This window comes from Nicotiana tabacum, chromosome 4 (genome assembly GCF_000715075.1).
Source record: "Nicotiana tabacum cultivar K326 chromosome 4, ASM71507v2, whole genome shotgun sequence".
Classification (NCBI taxonomy): domain Eukaryota; kingdom Viridiplantae; phylum Streptophyta; class Magnoliopsida; order Solanales; family Solanaceae; genus Nicotiana; species Nicotiana tabacum.
Genome location: NC_134083.1, coordinates 60,971,851 through 60,998,113, shown reverse-complemented (window position 1 = coordinate 60,998,113; position 26,263 = coordinate 60,971,851). Strand labels below are relative to the sequence as shown.

General features: G+C 39.3%; 3 protein-coding genes across 3 annotated transcripts in view; 1 reads left to right on the top strand and 2 right to left on the bottom strand.

Annotated features, from left to right (window-relative positions):
• Positions 1-26,263, bottom strand: part of LOC107804511 (polypyrimidine tract-binding protein homolog 2) — a 120,384-nt gene that overhangs the window by 16,943 nt on the left and 77,178 nt on the right. The gene's annotated exons all lie outside the window — the stretch shown is intronic.
• Positions 12,418-19,569, top strand: LOC107804539 (putative inactive purple acid phosphatase 1). Its single transcript, XM_016628452.2, has 13 exons — positions 12,418-12,702; positions 13,630-13,814; positions 13,953-14,044; positions 14,409-14,475; positions 14,582-14,704; positions 15,197-15,289; positions 15,505-15,634; positions 15,987-16,068; positions 16,371-16,503; positions 17,609-17,814; positions 17,946-18,071; positions 18,634-18,943; positions 19,167-19,569. The coding sequence occupies exons 2-13, from the start codon at positions 13,647-13,649 to the stop codon at positions 19,470-19,472; spliced, it is 1,836 nt and encodes a 611-aa protein (XP_016483938.1). The 5' UTR covers positions 12,418-12,702; positions 13,630-13,646; the 3' UTR covers positions 19,473-19,569.
• Positions 20,113-23,564, bottom strand: LOC107804547 (abscisic acid receptor PYL8-like). Its single transcript, XM_016628463.2, has 3 exons — positions 23,208-23,564; positions 22,002-22,217; positions 20,113-20,790 (listed from the first exon to the last, which is right to left on the bottom strand). The coding sequence occupies exons 1-3, from the start codon at positions 23,331-23,333 to the stop codon at positions 20,572-20,574; spliced, it is 561 nt and encodes a 186-aa protein (XP_016483949.1). The 5' UTR covers positions 23,334-23,564; the 3' UTR covers positions 20,113-20,571.

Below are 26,263 nucleotides of genomic sequence, written 5' to 3'. Positions count from 1 at the left end.
GAACAAATCCATGTCCAAGGAAATCCATCCCTCAATAATATCAGCCGCGCTTACTGGGGGTGTGTTACAGTGCGACGTTCAGCCCGATCCTATAACTGTCACTCATAACCAGGCACTCGGCCTCACTTAGTCATCAACCTCTCCAGTCCCACCACGGGCCCACAATGTCACAAAAATAACTCGGAACAATGATATGATGAATCAATAAATAATTGAGATCGAGATATGATATAAAAAAAATGCATGATCATGACTGAGTATGGAATAACAAATGAAACTAGTGAGATGACAGCAAGAAACGTCCGTTAAGGGTCCAACCAATACCGGCACAAAGCCTAAACATGATATCTAGCACGATCTATAGCTCAACTACTTTATCACCTGATGAAAACATGGATATCAACAGGATAAAGTCACTAAACGGTGCCATGGAATCACCCATGTCACAATTCTCACGGTGCACGTCCGTCAATTGTCATGTGCGTCACCTCAATACCAATCACATAGCATATAATTTGGGGTCTCGAACCCTCAGAACCAAGTTTGAAAATATTACTTATCTCAAACCAAGAAAAATCCTACTCCGCAATTCGCTTGCCTCTCAATTCGGCCTTCGAACGTCTCGAATCTAGCCACAAGTAATACAATACGATCAATATAGGCTAAAGGAATTAATTCCACATAAAAAAAATACCAAATTATAGCCAAAATCCGAAATCGACTCAAACCCGGCCACCGGGCCCAGTTCTAAAAATCCGACAAAAGTCACAAAACCCGAAAGCCCATTCACCCACGAGTCTAACCATACGAAATTCATCAAAATCTGACATCATTTGGTCCCTAAAATCCCCAAATTACTTTTCTAAAATCCCAAGCCCTAACCCCTTATTTAACTTCAAAATCCTACCAATTAGGTGGGAAAACAACGGAAAAACACCATAGCTAGGAGTATTAGAGCTCAAGCAACTTATCTCTGTGAAAAACCTTGAATCCCCTTCAAAATAATCACTCCAAACGCTCCAAGGTCAGACTTGAAAATGGTGAAAATGAACAAAAAATCGCGAAATCTCCTATTTATGCAATCTGCCCAGCGAAACCGCACCTGCGGTCCCTTTTTTCGCTTTTGCGATGCCGCACTTGTGTAATTTCCATCGCAAATGTGGAACTCATTTAAGATCCTAGGTTCCGCATCTGCGGCCAAATCTCGCACCTGCGGAAGCGCACCTGCGCATCTCTTTCCGCTTCTGCGAAGCCAGCCAAATTCCCCCCTTCCGCATCTGCGCCCCAGGTCTCGTACCTGCGGGCTTGCAGATGCGACATCCTTCTCGCACCTGCGGTTCCAGTCCACCTTAGCCTTGCAATCACCTGCGACTTCCCCAAGTGCTTCTGCGCCCTTGCACATGTGGCTCCCTCTCCGCAGGTGCGGTAAAACACCACCAGCAGTAGTTCAGCTGCATTTCCAAATTCCCAAACCTCCCGTTAACCACCCGGAACCACCCCGAGGCCCTCGGGACCTCGACCAAACATACCAACGCGTCCCATAACATCATACGAACTTAGTCGAACGTTCAAATCACCTTCAACAACACCAAAAACTTGAATAACACACAGATTCAAGCCTAATGAACTCAGAAATTTTTGAATTCCACAAACGACGCCGAAACCTACCAAACCACGTCCGAATATCCTCAAAATTTTCACACAAGTTAGAAATGACACCACGAACCTATCCCAACTTTCAGAAATCCAATCCGACCCCGATATCAAAATTTCCACTGCCGGCCAAAATCGACAAAATTTTAGCTTTCGCCAATTCAAGCCTAATTCTACCACGGAACTCTAAATCACATTCCGGATGCTCTCCTAAGTACGAAATCTCCTAACGGAGCTAACAAAACCATCAAAATTCAAATCCGAGATTGTTTACACATAAGTCAACATCCGATTGACCTTTCCAACTTAAGCTTCTAATAAAGAGATTAAGTGTCTCAATTCACTCCGAAACCACTTCGGACCCGAACCAGCTAACCTGATCTATCATAATATAGCTGAAGAACACAAAAAGAAGTAGAAATGAGGGAAACGGGACTATAACTCTCGAAACGACCGGTCATGTCGTTACATCCTCCCTCTCTTAAACAAACGTTCGTCCTCGAACGGGTCTAGAAACATACCTGGAGTCTCAAATAGGTGTGAATATCTTCTCTGCATCTCCCGCTCGGTCTCCTAGGTGGCCTCCTCCACAGGCTGGCCTCTTCACTACACCTTTACTGAAGTTATATCCTTTGACCTCAACTTCTGAACATGCCGATCCAAAATGGCCACCGGCTCCGCATTATAAGTCATACCACCATCCAACTGAACCGTGCTGAAATCCAAAACGTGGGACGGATCTCCGATATACTTCCGGAGCATAGAAACGTGAAACACTGGATGCACACTCGACAAGCTGGGTGGCAAGTCTAGCTTTTAAGCCACCCCTACCTTGTGAAGCACCTCAAAAGGCTCAATGAACCATACGCTCAACTTGACCCTCTTCCCAAACCTCATAACACCCTTCATGGGTGATACCTTCAGCAACACCTTCTCCCCAACTATGAAAGACACATCATATACCTTTCTGTCCGCATAGCTCTTCTGCCTAGACTGCGCTACGCGAAGCCGTTTCTGAATCGATTTCACCTTGTCTAATGCATCCTGGACCAAGTATGTACCCACGAGCCTAGCCTCACCCGACTCGAATCATCCCACTGGAGATCTATACCTCCTCCCATATAAAGCTTTGTACGGAGTCATCTGAATGCTCGACTGATAAATATTGTTAAATGAAAACTCCGCGAGCAACAGAAACTGGTCCCATGAACCCCCAAAGTCAATGACACAAGCACGTAACATGTCATCCAATATCTGGATAGCGCGCTTGGACTATCTGTCCGTCTGAGGGTGAAAGGCTGTGTGCAACTCAACCTGAGTACCCAACTCTCGCTGCACTACCCTCCAAAACTACGATGTAAACTGAGTGCCCCTATCTGAAATGATGGAAAGTGGTACAACATGCAGGAGAATAATCTCTCGGATGTAAATCTCAGCCAACTGCTCTGAAGAGTAAGTAGTGCCAATTGGAATGAAGTGCGCGGACTTGGTCATATGATCCACAATAACCCAAATAACATCGAACTTCCTCGAATTCTATGGGAGCCCAACTACGAAGTCCATGGTGATCCGCTCCCACTCTCACCCTGGGGTATCTAACCTCTGAAGCAAGCCACCCAGTATCTGATGTTCATACTTAACCTGCTGACAGTTGAGACATCAAGTCAAAAACCCAACTATATCCTTCTTCATTCGCCTCAACCAATAATGCTGCCTCAAATCCTAGTACATCTTCACGGTACCCGGGTGGATGGAATACCGCAAGTTGTGGGCCTTCTCAAGAATCAACTCCCGGAACCCATCTACATTAGGCACACATATCTGTCCCTGCATCCTCAACACGTTATCATCACCAATAGTCATTTCCCTAGCATCACCTCGTTGAACCATGTCCTGAAGAACGAGCAGGTGGGGGTCATCATACCGACGCTCCCTGATACGGTCATAAAGAGAAGCCCTGGAGACCACACAAGCCAACACCCGACTCGGCTCCGAAATATCCAATCTGACAAACTGGCCAGCTAAGGCCTGAACATCCAATACCAAAGGTCTCTCTGCTGCTGGATGATGTGCTAAACTCCCCAAATTCTCCGCCCGGCGGCTCAAAGCATCGGCCACCACATTGGCCTTCCCCGAATGGTATAGAATAGTGATATCATAGTCCTTAAGAAGCTCCAACCATCTCCGCTGACGCAAATTAAGATCCTTCTTCTTAAATAGATGCTGGAAACTTCGGTGATCAGTATAGATCTCACAGTGAACCCCATACAAATAATAATGCCAAATCTTCAAGGCATGAACAATGGCTGCTAACTCAAGATCATGGACATGATAGTTCTTCTCATGGGTCTTCAATTGGCGCGAGGCATAGGCAATCACCCTACTCTCCTACATCAAAACACATCCAATACCTATCCTCGAAGCATCACAATACTCGATGTAAGAACATGAAGCTGACAGCAGAATTAGAACTGGAGCTGTGGTCAAAGCAGTCTTGAGCTTCTGGAAGCTATCTTCACACTCATCCGACCACCTGAATGGAGCACCATTTTGGGTCAATTTGGTCAAGGGCGATGCAATAGATGAAAATCCCTCCACAAAGCAACGGTAATAGCCCACCAAACCAAGGAAACTCCTAATCTCTGTGGTTGAGGATGGTTTGGGCCCACTCTACATCGCCTCTATCTTCTTCGGATCCACCTGAATACCCTCACCAGACACCACGTGCCCCAAGAATGCTACTGAACCGAGCCAAAACTCACACTTGGAGAACTTTTCATAAAGTTTCTCCTCCCTCGATCTCTACAATACAATCCTCAAATGCTGAGTATGCTCCTCCTGGCTACGAGAATACACCAGGATGTCATCAATGAATACAATAATGAATGAGTCCAAATAGGGCTAGAATACACTATTCATCAAATGCATGAACGTTGTTGGGGCATTGGTCAGCCCAAAAGACATCGCTAAGAACTCATAATGGCCATTTCGGGTCCTCAAAGTTGTCTTAAGAACATCCGAATCCTGAATCTTCAGCTGGTGATACCCAGACCTTAAATCAATCTTGGAGAACACCCTTTCCCCCTGTAGTCAATGCACATCCTCATAGAACAATCTTTCTTCTTTACAAATAGAATCGGTGCACTCCAAGGTGACACGCTAGGCCGAATAAACCCCTTATCAAGGAGTTCCTGAAGTTGTCCCTTCAACTCCTTTAATTCCGCCAGTGCCATACGATACGGTGGAATAGAAATGGGCTGAGTGCCTGGCACCAAATCAATACCGAAGTCAATATCCCTGTCAGGCGGCATGCCCGGTAGGTCTGCAGGAAACACATCCAGAAAATCACGCACCACTGGAACAGAATCAATAGCAGGGACCTCTACACTAACATCCCTTACAAAAGCCAAATAAGATAAGCAACCCTTCTCAACCATCCGCTGAGCCTTCAAGTATGAAATCACTTTACTGGGAACATAGCCTACAGAACTGCTTTACTCAACCCTCGACAATCCCGGCATTGCCAACGTCACAGTCTTAGCGTGATAATCTAGAATAGCATGACATGGAGACAACCAATCCATACCCAATATCACATCAAAATCGACCATACAGAGCAGCAGAAGATCCACTCTGGTCTCCAGACCCCCAATGTTCACCACACATGACCGATATATGCGGTCCACAATAATAGTATCACCCACAAGAGTAGATACATGAACAGATGAAACTAAAGACTCATAGGGCATATCCAAAAAATGAGCGAAATATGAGGAAATGTATGAATAAGTGAAACCAGGGTCAAATAATACAGAGGCATCTCTGTGACAAACTGAGACAATACCTATAATCACAGCATCTGAAGCAATGGCATCTGGTCTGGCTGGGAGGGCATAGAAATGGGCCTGGCCACCCCCTGATCGGCCTCCCTCTCGGGCGACCCCTAGCTGACTGAGCTCCACCCCTAGCTGGCTGAGCGGGTGGTGGAGGAACTGGTGCTCGAAGTCAAAGACTGACTCCTCTGCTGAGATGAACCTCATGTCAAGCGGGGACGATACATCTTGATATGACCCAAATCCCCACACTCAAAGCAACCTTTACCGACCACTAGGACTGAAGGGAACCCCGAGCATTAGAATAACCGCTAGAAGGTTCCGACATAGATGAACCCTAAGCTGATGGTGCATGCGACGAACTTTGAGATGGTAGCGCACCGAATGATGACTGGCCCTGCTGATAACTATGGGGCCCATGACCATATGATGCACCTCGGTGCACTGGGGCGAGCCGTCTGAGTATGCCTGAAATGACAACCTCTACCGTGCTGGAATTGACCCCAAGAAGGAGTACCACTAAATCCACCCTATCCACGAGGCCTTTTGGACTCTCTCTCAACCCTCTCCTGACTGCGAACCATCTCAATTTGATGAGCAATATCGATAACCTCATCAAAAGTAGAATCAGACCCTCTCTCTGTGGTCATAAGCAATCACATCTGATAAGTGAGGCCATCTATAAACCTCCCGATCCTCTCCTTGTCTGTGGGAACCAACCAGATAGCATGACGGGATAACTCCGAGAATCGCATCTCATACTGCGTCACAGACATATCACCCTGATGAAGCTTCTCAAACTGTTTGCACAGCTCCTCTCTGCGGGACTGAGGCATGAACTTCTCCAGCGAGATAACGGAGAACTACTACTAGGTAAGGGGCGTTGCGCTGACCGGCCTATGCCTCTCGTAAGCCTCCCACCAACTGAATGCAGCCCCAGAGAACTGAAAGGTAGTGAACGAGACCCCAATGGTCTCCAGAATACCTGTTGTATGGAGTATCCTCTGACACATGTCCAAGAAACCATGTGCATCCTTTCCCCCTGCACTACTGAAAGATGGAGGTTGGAGTCTCTCAAACCTCTCCAATATACGTTGCTCATCCTCAGGCATAGCAGGAACCACATAGTCTTGAGCAGTTGCAACCAGCTGGGCTGGTGGTGCCCCCGGTGTCTGGAATCCCTGTACCACCTGCTCTGGTGTGCGGGCAGTGGGAGTCTGAGTACCTCTCCCGGCCCAATAAGTGGCTGCTGCAGCCGGAACAGAGAATGCCTGAGCAAGACTAGTACACGCGGTCAGAATCTGAGCTAAGGCCTCCTGAAGGCCTGGAATCACAATAGGCACAAGTGGTGCCTGAGCTAGTGCATCAACAACTGGAATCTGGTCCTGATCTGGGGCAACTGGTGTATTAGGAGGTATTGCCCCAGCTGTTGTGCGGGTTGCACCTCTGCCCCTACCGCAGCCTTTACCGAGCCCTCGGCCTCTCGCGGCCCCGACTGGTGGTACTGATGGCTGTCCATCCTGCCCGGTAGTACGAGTCCTCACCATATGTGAGAGAATGAAAAAACAGATGTTTAGTTACCAGAATCAACAGATTCACACGATAAGAATTCAAGAATGTGGAAATTTTCCTAAAGTTTCTGCAGCCTCTCGAAGATAAGTATAGACATCTCCGTACCGATCCGCAAGACTCTACTAAACCCGCTCATGACTCGTAAGACCTATGTAACCTAGGCTTTGATACCAACATGTCACGACCCAAAATCAACCGTCGTGATGGCGGCTATCGTGGAACTAGGCCAGCCTCAACTCAACAACCAACACCAACAACAATAAATTTTAAAACGTTAACGAAAGCATTTAACATTTAAGAAAAACTGTTTAAAACATATAAAAATCCCAAAGTGATATAATACAACCCCAAATGAGGGTGTCATTGAGTAAATGAGCGTCTAGATCAGAAATACAGTCTACTACAGAGTCAAGGCCCGTGAACGCTGTGCAGCTACCTTGATAGTCTCCAGAACTCTAGAATCCTCAATCAACAACCGCCGCTATGACCGGTATCGCCTGGATCCGTACACGAGGTGTAGGGAGTAACGTGAGTACACCAACACAGTAAGTAACAAGTTCAAACTTTGGACTGAAAGGTAGTGACGAACTCAACCGCAACAGGTATAACCGAAATAAATGTGCAGAAACGTAGGCATGCTTTCAAGTCAAATATATAGCTCAAATAGTAAAGGAAATACATATCTGAACAGAGTAAGGTATACAACTCAGCTATCTCTACATGCCAATGCACATACTGTATGAAATGTACCATGTGCTCTACTCTCAAGTATTCAACTATTCGATACTGTATATGGCCGTCCGGCCCAGGAAAATCCATCCCGAAACATATACAACACTGACTATAAGTCACCAGTACCGAGGAAAAAGGGCAATCCAACCCTGTGGAGAAATCCATCTCCAGGTATCAAGTACTTCGGACAAATCCATGTCTAGGGAAATCCATCCCTCAATAATATCATCCGCGCTCACTAGGTGTGTGTTACAGACTCCAGAAGGGTTCCTACAACCCAAGCGCTATCATAATCATCAATATAACCATTGCGGCGTGCAGTCCGATCCCATAACTATCACTCATAACCAGGCACTCGGCCTCACTCAGTCATCAACCTCTCCAGTCTCACCACGGGCCCACAATGTCACAAAAAATAACTCAGAATAATGATATGATGAATCAATAAATAATTGAGACCGAGATATGATATAAAAAAAATGCATGATCATGACTGAGTATGGAATAGCAAATGAAACTAGTGAGATGACAGCAAAAAACGACCATTAAGGGTCCAAGCAATATCGGCACAAAGCCTAAACATGATATCTAGCACGATCTATAGCTCAACTACTTTATCACCTGATGAAAACATGGATATCAATAGGATAGAGTCACTAAACGGTGCCATGGAATCACCCAGGTCATAATTCTCACGGTGCACGCCCGTCAATTGGCATGTGCGTCACTTCAATACCAATCACATAACATATAATTTGGGGTCTCGAACCCTCAGAACCAAGTTTGAAAATGTTACTTACCTCAAACCAAGAAAAGTCCTACTCCGAAATTCCCTTGCCTCTCAATTCGGCCTCCGAACGTCCCGAATCTATCCACAAGTAATATAATACAATCAATATAGGCTAAAGGAATCAATTCCACAAGAAAAATACCAAATTATAGCCAAAATCCGAAATCGACTCAAATCCGGCCCCCGGGCCCACGTCTCGAAATCCGACAAAAGTCACAAAACCCGAAAGCCCATTCACCCACGAGTCTAACCATACGAATTTCATCAAAATATGACATCATTTGGTCCCTAAAATCCCAAATGACACTCTATAAAATCCCAAGCCCTAACCCCTTATTTCACTTCAAAAATCCTACTAATTAGGTGGTAAAATAACGGGAAAACACCATAGCTAGGAGTATTAGAGCTCAAGCAACCTACCTTTGTAAAAACCCTTGAATCCCCTTCAAAAAATCACTCCAAATGCTCCAAGATCCGAGTTGAAAATGGTGGAAATGAACAAAAATTCGCGAAATCTCCTATTTATGCAATCTGCCGAGCGAAAACTCACATGCGGTCCTTTTTCCTCTTCTGCGACGCCGCACCTGCGTAATTTCCATCACAGGTGCGGAACTCACTTAAGATCCTAGGTTCCGCATCTGTGCCCAAATCTTGCACCTGCGGAAGCGCACTTGCGCATCCCCCCCCCTCCCCCCCCGCTTCTGCGAAGACAGCCAAATTGCCCCCTTCCGCATCTGCGTCCCAGGTCTCACACCTGCGGGCTCGAAGATGCGACAACCTTTTCGCACCTGCGGTTCCAGTCCACCTTAGCCTTGCCCGCACCTGCTACTTCCCCAAGTGCTTCTGCACCTTTGCACCTGCGGCTCCCTCTCCGCAGGTGCGGCAAAACACCAGCAGCAGCAGTTCAGCTTTATTTCCAAATTCCCAAACCTCTCGTTAACCACCCGGAACCACCCCGAGGCCCTCGAGACCTCGACCAAACATACCAACGCGTCCCATAACATTATACAAACTTAATATAACCTTCAAATCACCTTCAACAACACCAAAAATACGAATAACACACGGATTCAAGCCTAATGAACTCAAAAATTTTTGAATTCCACAAACGACGCCGAAACATACCAAATCACGTCCGAATGACCTCAAATTTTGTACACAAGTGAGAAATGACACCACGAACCTACCTCAACTTCCAAAAATCCAATCCGACCCTAATATCAAAATTTCCACTGCCGACCAAAATCGCCAAAATTCAAACTTTCTCCAATTCAAGCCTAATTCTACCACTGACCTCCAAATCATATTTCGGACGCGCTGTTAAGTTCGAAATCACCTAACGGAGCTAACGGAACCATCAAAATTCAAATCTGAGATCGTTTACAAATAAGTCAACATCCTGTTGACTTTTCCAACTTAATTTTCTAATAAAGAGACTAAGTGCCTCAACTCCGAAACTGCACCGGACCTGAATCAACTAACCCGATCTATCATAATATAGCTGAAGAACACAAAAAGAAACAGAAATAGGAGAAACGAGGCTATAACTCTTGAAATGACCGGCCGGATCGTTACATGTTAGCTCCTCTCCAGTTTCTTGGCACAAACGTCGAAGACAGGCGACCGTCCTCTACATTTAAGGACTTACCTGTGCCAAACACACCTGGTAAGGAAGGCAAAACTCCACAATCACGGAATCAAGGTACCCGCTCAAAGAAAACGCACCCAAAGTAAAGGGATACGTAGAAAAGTATGTTAAACCTTCCTTGGGAATGGTCACTCGCTCCGATAGATTATGAGCAATAATATCTAACTCATGACAACGACAATCCTCATTCATAATAGAAATACTGGAAGGACGAATGGAAGAAGGGTACCTACTAATAACCCATGTATGAGGGTTAGCAGTAGGGAATTTCTCTTCAAAATCCTTTGAAGTACTAAGTCTTCTTGGGATGATGGAACCCACCGTTGGAGGAACAAAGTCCTCGGTTTTGTTCTTTGTATAACCAACTCACTTATAGGAAGAAGCCATTGAAAAATAAGATGGAAAAGGTTTTGTGTTTGAAGAAAACTAGAGGAAGAATAGAAAGCAAAGATGCAAATCAGGAGTTTGAGAAATTATGAAACGAAAAGGAAAAGAATGTGGCGTATAAGCAAAATTTTAGCGGCTAAATTCATGGCCATGATTATCTCGATAATTGGCAAAAGCCGTGCTGAATCATGGGATGACGCGTGTTCGGGGTATTAAATGTGGAGAGACGTGCGCCTAATCAACTGTGAGGGACCTTCAGAGATAGTTATAGTAAGTCATGCCAAAAAGGTATTTCTACCAACTTTCCGGTAATATAAAGTTATGTCACCGAAAAGTAGGGGGACTATATGTATAGGGTGAAATATGATATGATATGTGGTCGCCTAAAGGGAGGACACGTGGTCGCCTAAAGGGAGGACACGTGGAACCCAAGACAGGAATGGCCGAAAATCGAATGCAATCATTCCACTTGTCACCGGAAAGGATAACGTTCATAAAGGTGTATTAAATGCTCTACGCCCGGTAACATTTAATAGGGAATATTCTGCAGCATTAAGAGCGACGGTCCGTTACAGAGAATTTGGCATTTATATTCACCGTTACATTTTCATCAATGATCCTCATAATTAATATTTAAGGAGGACATGATTCTATGACTTCCTTCCCTAGAGATAACTATAAATAGTGAGCTCAATTATCATTGTAAGGGACACAAATTTTCTGGCAAAACTTATACTATATTCTATACGAAGCTTAATACAATCTTATTTTTTTGCTTTTTGATCTCATCATTGCTGTGCCCGGAAATCTTGTTCCCGAAACCTTCATCTCTGTTGTTTCATCTATATTTCAAGGCTAAGTATTGTACATTTATTCAATTATTGTATTATTTCAAGATCAAATTAATTTACTTGTCTAGAAACCACGTATAAATTCAACTGTACAATTTTACGGATAAAAAGTTATATCGTATAGGTAATCTAAAAGAGTGTATTATCATAAAGATTCGAGTAATGTAATCCGTTACTGATAAAATTTTAATTTTTAATGCTCGTGTACTATGCAATAAACATGTCAAAGTTGTTTGTTACAAAATTAAGAGGAGGAATATCACCCACAAAATTATTATTATTCGTCGCGTAAATAATTCCTTAATTATAATTTCTCAAATAGCATGTGAAAAAAATGACCCTTTTGGTTTTGTTTAAATTTTATAGAGAACCAAAATATCAAGGAAAAAACTTGCAACTAAAAAGGAATAAAATTCATTAAATGAACTAGTAAAATTTTTAGTTGAATCTAGTGTATTATTCGTATAGAGTGAACTTTTATATAATGTGCCTTCGTTGATGAAATAATCTTTTGTATTTAATTGTCTTAAACTTTTAAAGTATTTTTTTTTCTTACAAGATTCATGCAGAACTATTGAATATAACATATAATGTTTATGCGTTAAGTAATTTACTTTACAAAATCTCTAAAATATTACTTTCTTCAATCGACATGGAAAACACACCAATCTTTTACTTTTATGTGATAATACATATTTCAATCTACTAAATACCAAAAAATGGCTTAGAGAATATCTTATTATTTTGTATGAAATCTATTCTATTCCTCTAGCCCTATTACTTGTCACTTTTGCTAATATAGTTACTTCAAAATATTTGTCATTTTAGAAAATCAAGAACTTAATTATTTTTTTATTTTTACCATTATTACTCTAATAAATATTCTAAAAGAAGTAAAAAATTTACCTATTTTACTCATATAAATAACTTTAAAAAGTTAGTATATATTTCGTCCTATCATCGTTCAGCTACACCAGAGAAGTACAAAGTGATGATTCCAAGAATAATTCTTTGGAATCATAAGATGTCACAATCATTATGAATAAGACAATAATCACTTCATCGTCTTCCAGAAAACACGTAATGGACTGGATCTTCCCCTTAAATTCTAAGCTTTTCTTGCTCCCTTAAATTAAGCTGCTAAAATCTTCACTAAAACTTTAGCTTTATGGATTTGTTCCCACGTGCTACTTAAATTTGTATCTTGAACTTCATTCAAATTCCAAGTAGTTTAAGGTTAGTTTTCTATTCTTCATTTTCTATTGAATTTACTGTTTCCAGTTTTTATTGGATACCAAACTTGCTGATTTATTGCTGTATGTATTTGCTTTGTTGGATACAGACATAATGGTTGGTCATGATTTTAGTCAGATATTTTTCGTTAGTGTCCGGACAAAGTCCCTAATTAAAAGTTCGACAAAAGAAATTAGTACTATGTTTGAGGATAGTCTTAATAGATTGAGGCATTTTTGGTAAACCTACGTAATTTTGTCTCAGAGCAGACGATATCACACCATGTTAAGAGTGTTTTTGAGATAATTGAGATCAATCAATCTAACTATACACTAATCCCAAACTAGTTGTAGTCGACTATATGAATCGCCTGCAATCATTCTGCGCTACTTAAGCACGTGCGTAGGTGGGAGCACCGACGATTATTTATAGTTAAGACTATTTTTGAACTAAGTTATCAACATTCTCCTTCTTTATCCTTGTTTGGAACTGGCCATGCTTGCAAAAGTTAATTTTTAGGGAAGTTCTTAGGATCAGGGGAGCAAATGGTAAAGTTGCTGCCATGTGACCTGTAGGTCACGAGTTCGAGCCGTGGAATAGCCTCTTGCAGAAATGCAGGGCAAGACTGCATACAATAGATCCTTGTGGTCCGGCCCTTCCCCTGACTCGGCGCATAGCGGGAGCTTAGCGCACCGGGCTGTCCTTCTTAGCATATGTTATTTTCTTTTTTGGGGTTCAAGCAGGGAGTTGAACTTGGTTTCATGATTATATGCAAGGCATAAATGATTCAATTGGCTAGTTATACACCTAGTGTTGCTATACTTGTTTTAATCATGTTATTAAATTTCGAAAGATATCTTATCTTCAATACTGGATACGTCATTTTCCCTTGATTTTCTATTCTAATTAATACTGTTTCATTGGTTTCAGATTTTGCGCTGGACGCAATGGGAACTTTAGTAGCTTTTCTTTCAATTATGTTGACTCTGGTTAGCCGTCAAGGGGTAACATGTCATGGGGAGCATCCTCTTTCAAAGATCGCCATTCATAAGACCGTTCTTTCCCTTGACATTCATGCTTCTATTAAAGCCACTCCTTCAGTTCTTGGGGTTAAAGTAAGCTCTCATATCTTTTCTTACAGTTGAATTTCCTGAGGTCTTCAATAAACAATGGCATATTTGGTCTAGATTTGCAAATGAGAATATACTGTAATTCTTTCCCCTTCATTGTTAAATTTTCCCTTCAAATTGCAGGGCGAAAACAAAGAATGGGTTGTTCTAGAGTACAGCATTTCAAATCCCTCGGCCGGTGATTGGATTGGGGTATTTTCTCCAGGCAATTTCAGGTAAAATTTCATGCAGTTATCAATTTTTAATCAAACTATTGCATGGTCTCGATAAAAGACATATTTGGCAATACAAAGTGAATTTGATATTAAAAAGTTGAACTGCATCATTTTACTTACCAGTATGATTTCCTACTTATCCACAACTTTCATATTTTCCTCGTACTCTTTGTTACTATTTTATGACTAGAAGTTCATACATCAAATCTTGTTCCTAACTGAACAGCTACCTAAACATTTGAGTTAAAAACTAAAATCCTTGTCCCTTTGAGAATATTAGTAGTGAAGTTTTGGTAATATCGTGTGAATATGGTGGCTTTAATCTGTCATTTGACGCATAACCATGACTTTTTCTTTTGGTTAGTGCATCTAGCTGCTTCCCTGATAATCCAAGAACATTTCCACCATTCTTGTGTACAGCACCTATAAAGGTTGGTGTTCTTACTCGGTTTCAGTAGATTTGGATCCAAAAATTTCTCTTCGATGAAAGGATAAAGATTAACCATGGTTGTCCCATACTTGCATTTTTTCCTGCAGTATAAATATGCCAATTACTCGAGCCGTCGCTACAAAGACACAGGGAAAGGATCACTGAAGCTTCAATTGATTAACCAGAGATCAGACTTTTCTTTTGCCTTGTTTTCTGGTGGACTCTTCAGTGTATATTCATAGCTTTCTTACCCTTGTCAATTCTGTCCAGAGTTTGCATTTTTGCTCTGAATGCAACTTTATGTATATATTTTTCCATCACTACTATGTACTTTTCTTCAAGAATATCTAACTTGCATGTTAAATTATCTCATCACTTACAAATTATTACCTGGACCAAACTTTCTCTTATAGCTTGATTTTGTTCCTTTTGTAGACAACTTAAATAATTTCCTGATCCACTTTATCTTTGAATTCAATTTTGCAAAGCTTTTGAGCTTTCAAAACTTCAGAACCTAAATAGAGTAGTTTCTGTCTTTGTTTTGTGGCTATGTTCATTGTATTGATCTCTACAACTGTATAGAATCGTCTCTTTCATCTGTCTCTTTCTGTGTGTGGATTTCCTTCTATTCCTCTTTCACTTTCCTGTTTTTGCAGTGTTTTTATATAACATATAACTTCGTAATGATCTCATTTTACTTAATTTATCTCCTTATCCAACAGCCAAAGCTGGTTGCAGTATCAAACATAGTTGCCTTTGCAAATCCAAATGCACCAGTATACCCGCGCTTAGCACAAGGAAAGACATGGGGTGAAGTAAGTGCTTCTTTCCCTGCAAACAGAGGTCAAAATAAGCTTTCGGCCGCTTAATATTTATTTTTAATTTCTGTAGGCAGGATCCTTTTTGCAGTATCAGTGCCTTGTTAATTGTATCAGAAATTAGCTTTTGTGGACTAGGTTGTAGTCAACTATCTTTATTCCATATGTGTCTCACAAATAAATTGAGGAAACAACCTTCTTTGGACTTTCAGATGACTGTGACGTGGACAAGTGGATATGGAATCAACGAAGCAGAACCTTTCGTGGAATGGGGTCGAAACGGAGGACAAAAGGGGCGTACTCCAGCAGGAACATTGACATTTGATCGCAGCAGCATGTGTGGTGCGTTGAACTCTCTTACATTTGAGGATGTTTTTGGGTATAGAATAAAAATGGGGTAATCACGGCTAACACGCTTACTGGAGTTAATTGGATAGAGCCAACTGATTAGTTGTTAGAGAACTAGCATGAAGAATAATCATAGGTAAAACATAGGTATGACTTAGTTCATATAATTTTGACATATTCAAATTTCTCGCGCAGTAGATCACTTTCTATGCTTGTCATACAGAAACTAATCTTGAACCATGCATTACCCCGAGAATCAACATATCCTACAAAGCATGTTATTTAATTGTGTCAAATGTTAAGGTGGATCGTCAGTGGTATTTCTCAAATATGATGCCACTTGCAGGAGCACCAGCACGAACTGTTGGATGGCGTGATCCTGGATTCATCCACACTAGTTTACTAAAAGAACTTTGGCCGAACTCGCTGTATGTTTTCTATCCATGCCTGCGACAACTGCGTATAAATACATGTTTTCATTCTTCCATAAATGAGCGAACATTGAAAACTGTTCTTGGGCAGGTGTACTTCTATCTTCCATTATGGGAGCTTTGGATTTTACTTAATATTCCAAAACTCCATGTCAAAATGTTATACTTCTAAAACGAAAATTGTCTTCATTGTATTTATAGATGAGTTGGAGCTAGTACTTTTTATAGAACTGTGAGTGTTATGTTTTGTTGTTTTAGTACGTGAAATTCAGGATCACACTGCATCTTTGTCTTTGCAGGTATACCTACAAGATTGGTCATCGATTCTTCAATGACACATATATTTGGAGTCAGACATATCAATTTAAATCATCTCCTTATCCCGGTCAAAATTCTCTACAACGTGTTGTCATTTTCGGGGACATGGGAAAGGTAACATCTTCAGATTTAGTTACATTGCTATAACCTTTAATTTTGATCCTTTCACATAGATTTGCATTCCTTTTGTGCTGCTACATGTTATTTTATTGAGTACTAATTTTGAAGCTTTTGTTATCTTTCCATTTGGATTGTCAAGTTCACGGGGAAGAGAGGCCAGAAAAAAGCTTTTCTCAATAGCAAAGTAGCATAAGAATGCAAAATTTTCAAATTATTTTGAGGATAAGCACCTTTCTGACGAAGGTGAGAGAATGAGGAAAAAGAAAAATGACAATATTCGCAATAGTCTGGCACTTCTAGGTAAGTGCTCAATTATGGTGCAAATCCCATATCCGATTCATCATCCAACTGGATTTTCGGACTCAAGACGGATAGATCAACTAGTTAGGACTGTTAGTTGTCATAGTTGTGAGTTATGATGTCACTACTTAAATACACAGGTGTCTAAAAGCATAGAGAATTGTGATCATTTCGTGTCTTTATGTTCAACTAGTTCAGTTGGTAGCCTTGCCTCAAGTTTTAAAAGTAATTCTACTCATCCCAGTGGTTTTCTAGTATCTTGTCGTAGTTACTGCTTGTTGCTATTGGTAGTGATATTGCTTTCTTCCATCTATTTTTCTGGTTCTTACATTGTTGTTATCATTTTTCTGGCTATTCGATTGTTTTCTATTCATCCTCTCGAGCGGAGAGTCTTTTGGAAACAACCTCTCTACCTTCCCAGGGTAGGGTAGGATCTGCGTATACACTACCCTCCCCAGACCCCACTTATGATATTTCATTGGGATTTTTGTTGTTGTTGTCTACTCATCCCTGTAACTTTTAGATTATTACCAGAAACTCTATAGTAAATTGTAGATGTCAATTTGGTAGTTCTTTCTTTCTTGGATAAAATTGGAAACCAGACAAGTAAAACAGTTTATTCAAATTACTTTTTTCCTTGTTCAAGGACCAAATTCAACTTTCGTGGTATTTTTCATTTTGTGTTTGCTTTCCTTCACAAAATCATAGTTCCAAACAACTGGTTAAGCATTCTGAAAATTAACTATTCTAATCAGGCTGATCTTGTAATGATCTGCTTTTTCTTTATTACGTACTACAGGATGAAGCTGATGGCTCCAATGAATATAATCAATTTCAACCTGGCGCTCTTAACACTACCAATCAGCTAATTAATGATTTAAAGAACATTGATATAGTGTTCCACATTGGTGATATCTGTTATGCCAACGGCTACATTTCACAGTGGGATCAGTTTACTTCGCAAATTGAGCCAATCGCTTCAACTATACCTTATATGCTTGCTAGGTACACTGCATTTCTAATTAGGAGAACCTTGTTGAACGTTTAACTAGTGAGATTCTACTGGGTTGTTGTTGTTGTTGAACGTTTAAGAATTTTCTGCTGGCTTTGTGGTAATTCTTTACTTCATTCTGCAGTGGCAACCATGAGCGCGACTGGCCTGATACGGGCTCATTTTATGGCAATATGGATTCAGGTGGAGAATGTGGAGTTTTAGTTCAGAATATGTTTTACGTTCCCACAGAGAACAGGGATAAGTTCTGGTATGGTGATTTTACCTATCTGATTATTTCGTTTCTGTAGGGGTTTTTTCCGACTCTTGGGATATATCATCATTGCTCAACTATGAAACTCACGGTATCTCTGTGACCGCCCCAATCTTTTCTCTTCATGGAATATATTCTTTTGAAAAATTCCATTTGATCATTATCCGTGAATTAGGAAGCTCTCCTTCAATGATTGTTAGCTTTGAAACAGTGTCTTTGCAGAACTGAATCTACCTTGAAAAAAAAAGTTGATGAACCAAAGAAAAGGGAAAATAAAATAGGAGTCGAAAGTAGGACAAAATCCTGAATCTAGCCCATCCACTACTTATATACTTGTTCGAACCGTCCTCTCAGATACAGTCAAACTTCTCTATAACAATACTTCAATATAACGGTCAAGTTTTCATTGGAATCAATTTTTCATGTTATGTTATCATAGATGTTTTCTATAACAACACTTCACTATTAACATAAAAAAAATGTCAGAACAAACGAGGTTGTTATACAGAGTTTGACCAACCTCTGTACTAGTTTCAGTATTCTTGTTTTCTTCTCTCAGGTATTCTACAGACTATGGTATGTTCCGGTTCTGCATAGCTGATACAGAACACGATTGGAGGGAGGGAACCGAGCAATATAACTTCATTGAACATTGTCTAGCATCTGTAGACAGACAAAAACAACCATGGCTAATCTTCCTTGCTCATCGGGTACTGGGATATTCTTCAGATTCTTCTTACGCTAATAAGGGATCTTTTGCAGAACCTATGGGTAGGGAAAGCCTTCAAAAACTCTGGCAGAAGTATAAAGTTGATATAGCCATTTTTGGCCATGTTCATAACTACGAGCGGACGTGTCCCATCTACCAGGTTATTTTTGAACTTCCCGATTTGATCTTCTTTCATTTATTGTAAAAGGAGGCGCAAATCTTAGTATGTTATTTTGCCTATCATCCGACATTTAGTTAAAGCAGACTGCAAATATATAGGATGTTTCCACCCATCATATTTACATTTATTTCTTACTAATTAAAATGGTTCCACATTCTTTTATTTGACTGATGCAAAGACACCACTTCCTTGTTTACTGCAGAATATTTGTACAAACAATGAGAAGCACTTTTATAAGGGTGCCTTGAATGGAACTATACACGTAGCTGCTGGAGGAGCTGGAGCAAGCCTTTCAGATTTTACCCCCATCCAAACTACATGGAGTATCTTCAGGGATTATGACCATGGATTTGTGAAGTTGACAGCATTTGATCATTCAAATCTGTTGTTTGAGTATAAAAAAGGCAGAGATGGTGAAGTTTACGACTCGTTCAGGATATCTCGAGACTATAGAGACATACTGGCCTGCGCATTCGACAGCTGCCCAAGCATGACCCTTGCATCTTGATCAGTTCATATAAATGCAGCATTCAGTTAATTTAATGTACACATTTGTATCCTCAATTCTACAATATATAAAAAAATAAAAACAGTCAAGACTTTTATTTTTTGCGGGTATGTGATATGCAACCATATAGCTTATGGGGTTCAGATAATACAGCTATGCACTTTCCCTGATCAAGAAAAGAAGAGTAGGAGTAGGCATTCAACCTGATAATTACTCCATGGTTTAGGTAACTAGTGTGTGTGACAACTAATCAACAGGGGAATAGGCAGGACACATCAGAGTATCACATTGCTCCCCTGTGACTCAAGAAATTTATGGACAATTTCCGCAAATAAATTTCCAATTGATTTACCAACAGTTAACTAAGACTGCATACTCACATAAATACATAAGCAAATGCACGAGAGCATACATGACCATTGACCGCAAGGTTGCCCAAGTCATTTGTACCCAGTAAAAGGTCACAGGCTCAATAAACAGGCATTGAAAGTGCTCAACGCAGTCACATGGCAATCATTCTCAGTTTACATTAAAGCACGGTTAGAAGTCATCTTCAATTGTCCTCTTATGGCTCCAGCCATTATGCAACAGTTAAAGGTCTTCTCGTCAATGATGAATAATAACGAAATAAAAGAGAGTGTTTGCAGATCTAGAGCCTTTCTCTATAACTAGTCTGTACAACATTAGCTCATGGATTGTACACCACCATTATTTACTGCAACTAGAGGCCACAAATGCAACTTAAAAGACTCTGACTAGCAACTCAACAGACACTGGAACAACGCTAAACTAAGACAAGTGACATACCACAAACCACTATCAGAATTCTAAGAATTAAAACAAACTAGTCTTTTCATCCATTTACGGGGTGTCTAGAGATCCTTGTAAAACCTGTGGTTCTGAGACACTACAAACAAGTAATATGACTGAATGCTAAACATACACCGCAAAAAAAGAATAAATAAAAAAGAGAGCACCAACAGCACGGGAAGCTGGGAAGAGAGCAGCAACATCCAGTCCGCCTCCAAAGCCTTAGAGAACTAATAGCCTTGAGGAAGCTTCATCCCTAGTGTAATAACCTTCAGAACATCCTGAACCATTAGACCTGCTCAATGGGCTCTGTCCTGTCCTGCACAGCAAGTCGCTCTGAAACATCAGCAAGTGATTTTAGGTTGCATTTGATTAATGCTTCAACAAAGTAACACGTCTCATCTTTGGTGTTTCCTTCGGGTACGTCCACCACAAATGATTCAATCACCAGTGTCCCAGGTCTTCCATCAATCACCTCCGGGTGGACAGATATGATTGATGAGTAATTCTGGAAAAAGATCAAGTTGAAAAAAAAGAAAAGAAATGAGGGATAAACACAATGCATTATTTTAATTGAATGTAGTGAAGAAGTAACTATAGGTCAGAAGTAACTAAAGATCATGTTTGACATGCTAAAATAAAGCAGATCATTCATCTAGTAGTTTCTTCAAAAGAATCCAAATACATATTACATTTTACCTTTACAAGACATGACATCACAATCATACAGCAACGAATTTTCAATTTTCCGCATTCCGATTATAAAGGAAATGCATGGAAGTCCGTAACCCAATCCAAGTCACAAGTTCAGACACCCACGTTGGGCTACATAATGTATCATCCTCCCTTTATTATCAATAAGATAGCAATTTAAAATGAATCTATCTCGGCCTTCTGATGGACCTTCTGACAAAGCTTATCATACTTTTAAAAGGTACATGCTCGGCTCTCTGTTAAGAATAACCTTAAGAGCTAATTAACTATCACTTTGCGGTGTATTTATCATTCAGTTTCATAGCACTATCATCAATCGAAGTGTTGCTCTAGCTCAGAAAATTTTCACCACAAACAACCTGATTATTTCTACAATGTTTGTCATACTCTGGTGCATATAACACAAACCTTATTGTTTGTGCCAAATCAGAAAACCCATAGAGTTGGCTCTAAGAAAGGATTGGCATCAGAAAGATACACACTTATCTATTCCTCAAATGCCTATAAGCTCATCTATTTTCTTCAGTTCTCAATGCACAAGTCAAAGGTGGCATTAAACGTATAATGTGACATGGTAGAATAACAGAAAGTACCTTTACTATGATTCCAACAGCAATAAAGCTTAATAGCGAAAATTAATCTTTTAGATGAGAAACATGCTTATTTTTACTTTTTTGCCTCGAGTAACACTACTGCAAATCTCAATTTTTTGTTGACAAGTTGTGTAGGCTATTTTAGAGGAAGAGGAATAGTAGATATGCAATGCCACTACCACACAAATATCAATATCAGATGATTTGAGCTTCTCTTTATATACATATTAATAAGCACTTTGGTACTCTAACTAGTTTGAAGGCAATTCTCCACCATAGAAATGATCATCCACTGAGAAAGAAACCTATGCTCAAGTGTACTTAATAACAATGAAATCTCTAAGTTGTTAAAAATCAGAAAAAATAATGGGAAAAAAAGGAAAAAACAAAAGAAGTGAGAATTGTTTAATACCCTAAGTCTGTGATCCCCGCCAATAATCCTGACAATTAAGATGTGCTCTTCATCATCAAGAAGCTCCAATCTCTCAGTACTCGTTGTTGCAGGGAGGCCTGACTTGACATCGACTTCCCTAAGACTACCAATCTCAAGATTTCCTTGCACAATGCACCTGCTGACAAAGGGCTTGTACTTTTGTGGCTGATCAAACCTCCTAACCAATGACCAAACCTGATAAAAAGAGGAAGACCCAGCTACCATTAGGACTGACTGAACACAAGCTACAAAATGTAAGTTACAAGAGAAAATAATTTGCCATTCTTGCAGTTATAAGAGTTGATCCAGAACTTCAGTCAAAGTAAAAGCTATGCTAATCAAACTTCGAGACTAAGCAGATGAGTCATTCACCCCTTTTTCCATAATCAATGAACATATCAATCACTCATGCACTTAGCCTTTTCTCTTTGTTAACTATAAGCACTTGCATTCGGTAGTTCTTCATGGGATTGTTTTGGTTCACGAACTAGTTATGCAAGAATTAAAATACAGGGTTTGCTATGAGAAATGATAATACATGAATTTCTCTGTCATGGAAGACAATATCTTACATGGAAGATTTGCAGAGATTGTGATGCCAAAATCAAGAATTAGCTAATCTTGGTAATAATAATACATGTACTCTTATTCCAGGATCAAATGAAAAATAGATTCTTGATTATTAGTTGTATATATAGTTTTATACCACGATCATTTTTCTTATACAACTAACCAAACTAGTCCTAAGAGTCACTTTCAAAACCAGATAAACCAAACAGCTAAACGACTGGAACTCAAAAGAACATACAATCTTTGCTTGACCTAAAACAGGAAACAATTCAATTTCCCCCCGTTTCATCTCCTATACAAATTTGACCAAGACATAAAACTAATTCATGGTCAGGTTGTCTAAATCAAAGCTTAATGTACATGAAAGTTGACCTAATTCGGAACCATACAATGAACACAAATATAACGATGAATACAAACTAAAAAACCAGTCAAGACATCACAAAATTAAACCTAATTCGGAACCCATACAATCATCGCAAATATAACGAATTTATTGCTTTAGCTTCAAGATATTTCATAAGATAATCAATCTCGAGAAAAACACTCAGCTGAAAGTTAAAGCAACGGATCCGCGAAAAAAATAAAATGCAAAAGAGAGAGAAAAGGACGAACGAGATGAACAGGCGCTCGAATGTGCTTGACCAGAAAGGAACTGCATTGATTCTCCGCTAGGTCATGATGATGATGCTTCCTTATATACTCTTTCTCTAAACCGCTGAATCCGTTCGGGCTCATCATCGCTTAGTTTCTCTCCACCGTTAACATCAAATAGTTAACGCCGTCTATTTCACTCCGCCGATGACCGGAGCAGGAATTTTCCGAGATTCTGATGGCTGGTTAACAGCTTCACGCGTATTGAATGAACTCGCAAGTTGACGAGTCAGACTCGGTGCGTTTGGGAAGTCGCCACCGCCATTACAAATAGAGCAGCTCCATTATCGATTTTAGTATTTAATTATCTCCCCTCTGAATATTTTATCATTTTCGGCGTCTTTGTTGCTTTTCCTCTTTCTTTTGCCCTTCATATTGTCCGTATTTGCCTGCTGAGCCACTGTTTTTGTCCGTTTCTGAAGTTGAAACTTTTGAAATCCCCAAACTACCCCTAAGTGGGCTATTTATTTACGGTAGGTTTCTCAGTTTCAGCTCCCTCTGCTATTGAACCAATATCACGGTAAAAAAATCTATAACAGCAAAATAACTGTTTTTGTCTTAATTGTTTGAAACACGATTTTCCTTTCTTTTTTTCTTTTCCCCCCTCTTTTTCCCCTCCTTTTTCTAACCTTTTGCTTCAGGTTCTTTTCTATTAAATATTATTTCGGGTCATTTGATGAATTAGTCTTCCCAAAATGAAGGCTAATTTTAAACAATTTTTTGCAATTTAAAATCAATACTATAATTATCGTATAACAACCAAACATGAGGTAATAAAAGATAATTAATCAAAGACGAAATAATATAAGGGGTATGTTTTGTTATTTATATGTTTCAGTTATTGTGATCAATACATTATAATTGTAAATCAAATATAAAATGCAATGGTGACACGGTCCTTTACGTATAATAGCCGGACATGGAAAACTACTCTTTCACTAAACTTTAGCAAAATGAAAGTCTTGAATCAGCCATGCTACTTTTTTTTTAATTTTAGCTATCTCAAAATTTTCCTCAGTTTTCCAAAAGATTGATATCCTCGACACCCTCTTCCAAATTCCATTAAACAAGAATAGAACAGGTTATACTTTATAAAAAAAGGTTTTTTTAAAAGCTAAGTTTAAGTCTTATATGAGGAAAAAGATTAAAATTTTAAAATGTTGTTCATTTTTAAATACATTTCTAAATCGTTTGAGGAATACACTTTTTATCTATGGTTTGAAGTTTTTTTCCAAATGATTGTACATTTAGCTTGTAGATATTTTGGCAAAGAACACTATGCTCAAGCCTGAAAGTTTAAACTTAGTAGGCGTTTGGACATAAAAATTATAATTTTTGAAGAAAAATAATATTTGGAGTTAAGTTGAAAAATAATATTTGAAATTTGAAATTATGTTTGGACATGCATTTCACTTGAAAAAACTCGTATTTTGTGAGTGGGTAAAAAAAATTTTCTGAAAATTTTGAACTCACTTTTTGATTTTTGAAAAACTCATTTTCGATTTTTTTTCAAAAACTTGCAAATTTCACGGATAAACACATTTTTAAATTTTTTTTTTTTATGGACAAACGGGGCCTAGACACTGTAGAAATTTTAGATATTTTAGATGTAAACGTTTGGCATCGTTACCATTGTCGGATTGTTTATGTAAAAACTATAAAAGTAACTTCCAATTTTTTTAAAAAAAAAACTAGAAAAATACATTTGAGGAATATTGATTTTTCACGAGCATCGCTCAAAAAATGTGATAAGATGAATAAAATTACTTCGAACTTAATCAGAGGTTTCGGGTTCTAAATTTCGGAATAAAAAATCTTAGCAGAAAAAACTTCCTCTTTAATGGTCCTTCGGACTAAAAACCGAAAAAACAAATTGTTAATGATCCACGCGCTAATTGTGCATGTCAGGACATCCTTTTACTTTTTTGAAGAATGAATTGGCAGCCGCCACCAACGGTGCTGCGGCAGTCACATGTCTCTTCTTCTTAATAAGTTTCGTCAATATCTATCATTCTATTGGTCTCTTTTGTTTTCCTTCTTTTGACTCCAACATTGCGGCTTCACCTAAGAAACTTTTGTAAAAAAACTTGTTTAAAATTTTTCAGAAAGCTATTAATATTATTTATTTTTTTCAACAAAGAAGGTCGTGATGCACTTTTCGGTTGAATTTTTTTTCCTCATGCAGAAAACTCACAATTGCTAGAAAATTAAATTTCTATCGATAGTTTTTTTATATTGATAATGTATATAACTTAAATTTATGATATATGATAACTGTAATTTATCTAGATGAACTCAGTTTAAACAATTGATTGATTTATTTAAACAACTTTAGTAGTTATTTAAATAACCAATTGAGTTGTTTAAACAACTGATCGAGTTGCTTAAATAACTGACTCTTGTTTAAGCAACTTCAATAGTTACTTAAGCAAGTGGGTGGGTTAGATGAGCCATATAAGTAGGGTGAGTAATTATAGGCGTGTGTATTGATTATTAGTTATTACCAATTAAATGTTTAGTAAATTTGTATATTAAATGTAATTAAGTGATACCCTCTCTAATATGAGTAAATAAATTTATAATATAGTACAATTAGGTAAAAATTCTTATTTTGGGAGGGTTAGGTCCGTGAATATAGAATTAAGGGAAAGGAAGAAAAAAATAGAAGTTTTGGTGATATTTGAACTATATATATACCCAATATTACAACCATTACCCAAAACTGCTCTAAAGGAATTTCAAATGCTGAACAACTCGAAAAGACAGACTGCAGCCAGACAAGAAAAAATTTGTTCAATTTAAGCTGAGAATTCAGGAAGAAAGTCAAGCCGCATAAATAATTGTAGTAGGAGTAGTAATTTTGTGGAGGAACTTACTTTCGTTTTGCATTGATTAGCTTAGAAACTTTGAAGTTGTCTTTATCCTCAATCCCCATGATAAAGTTGCTATTCCAAGCAATGACCAATAAGATATCCCAATTTAATACTAACTTTCAACAAATCTAGCAGATGATTGGC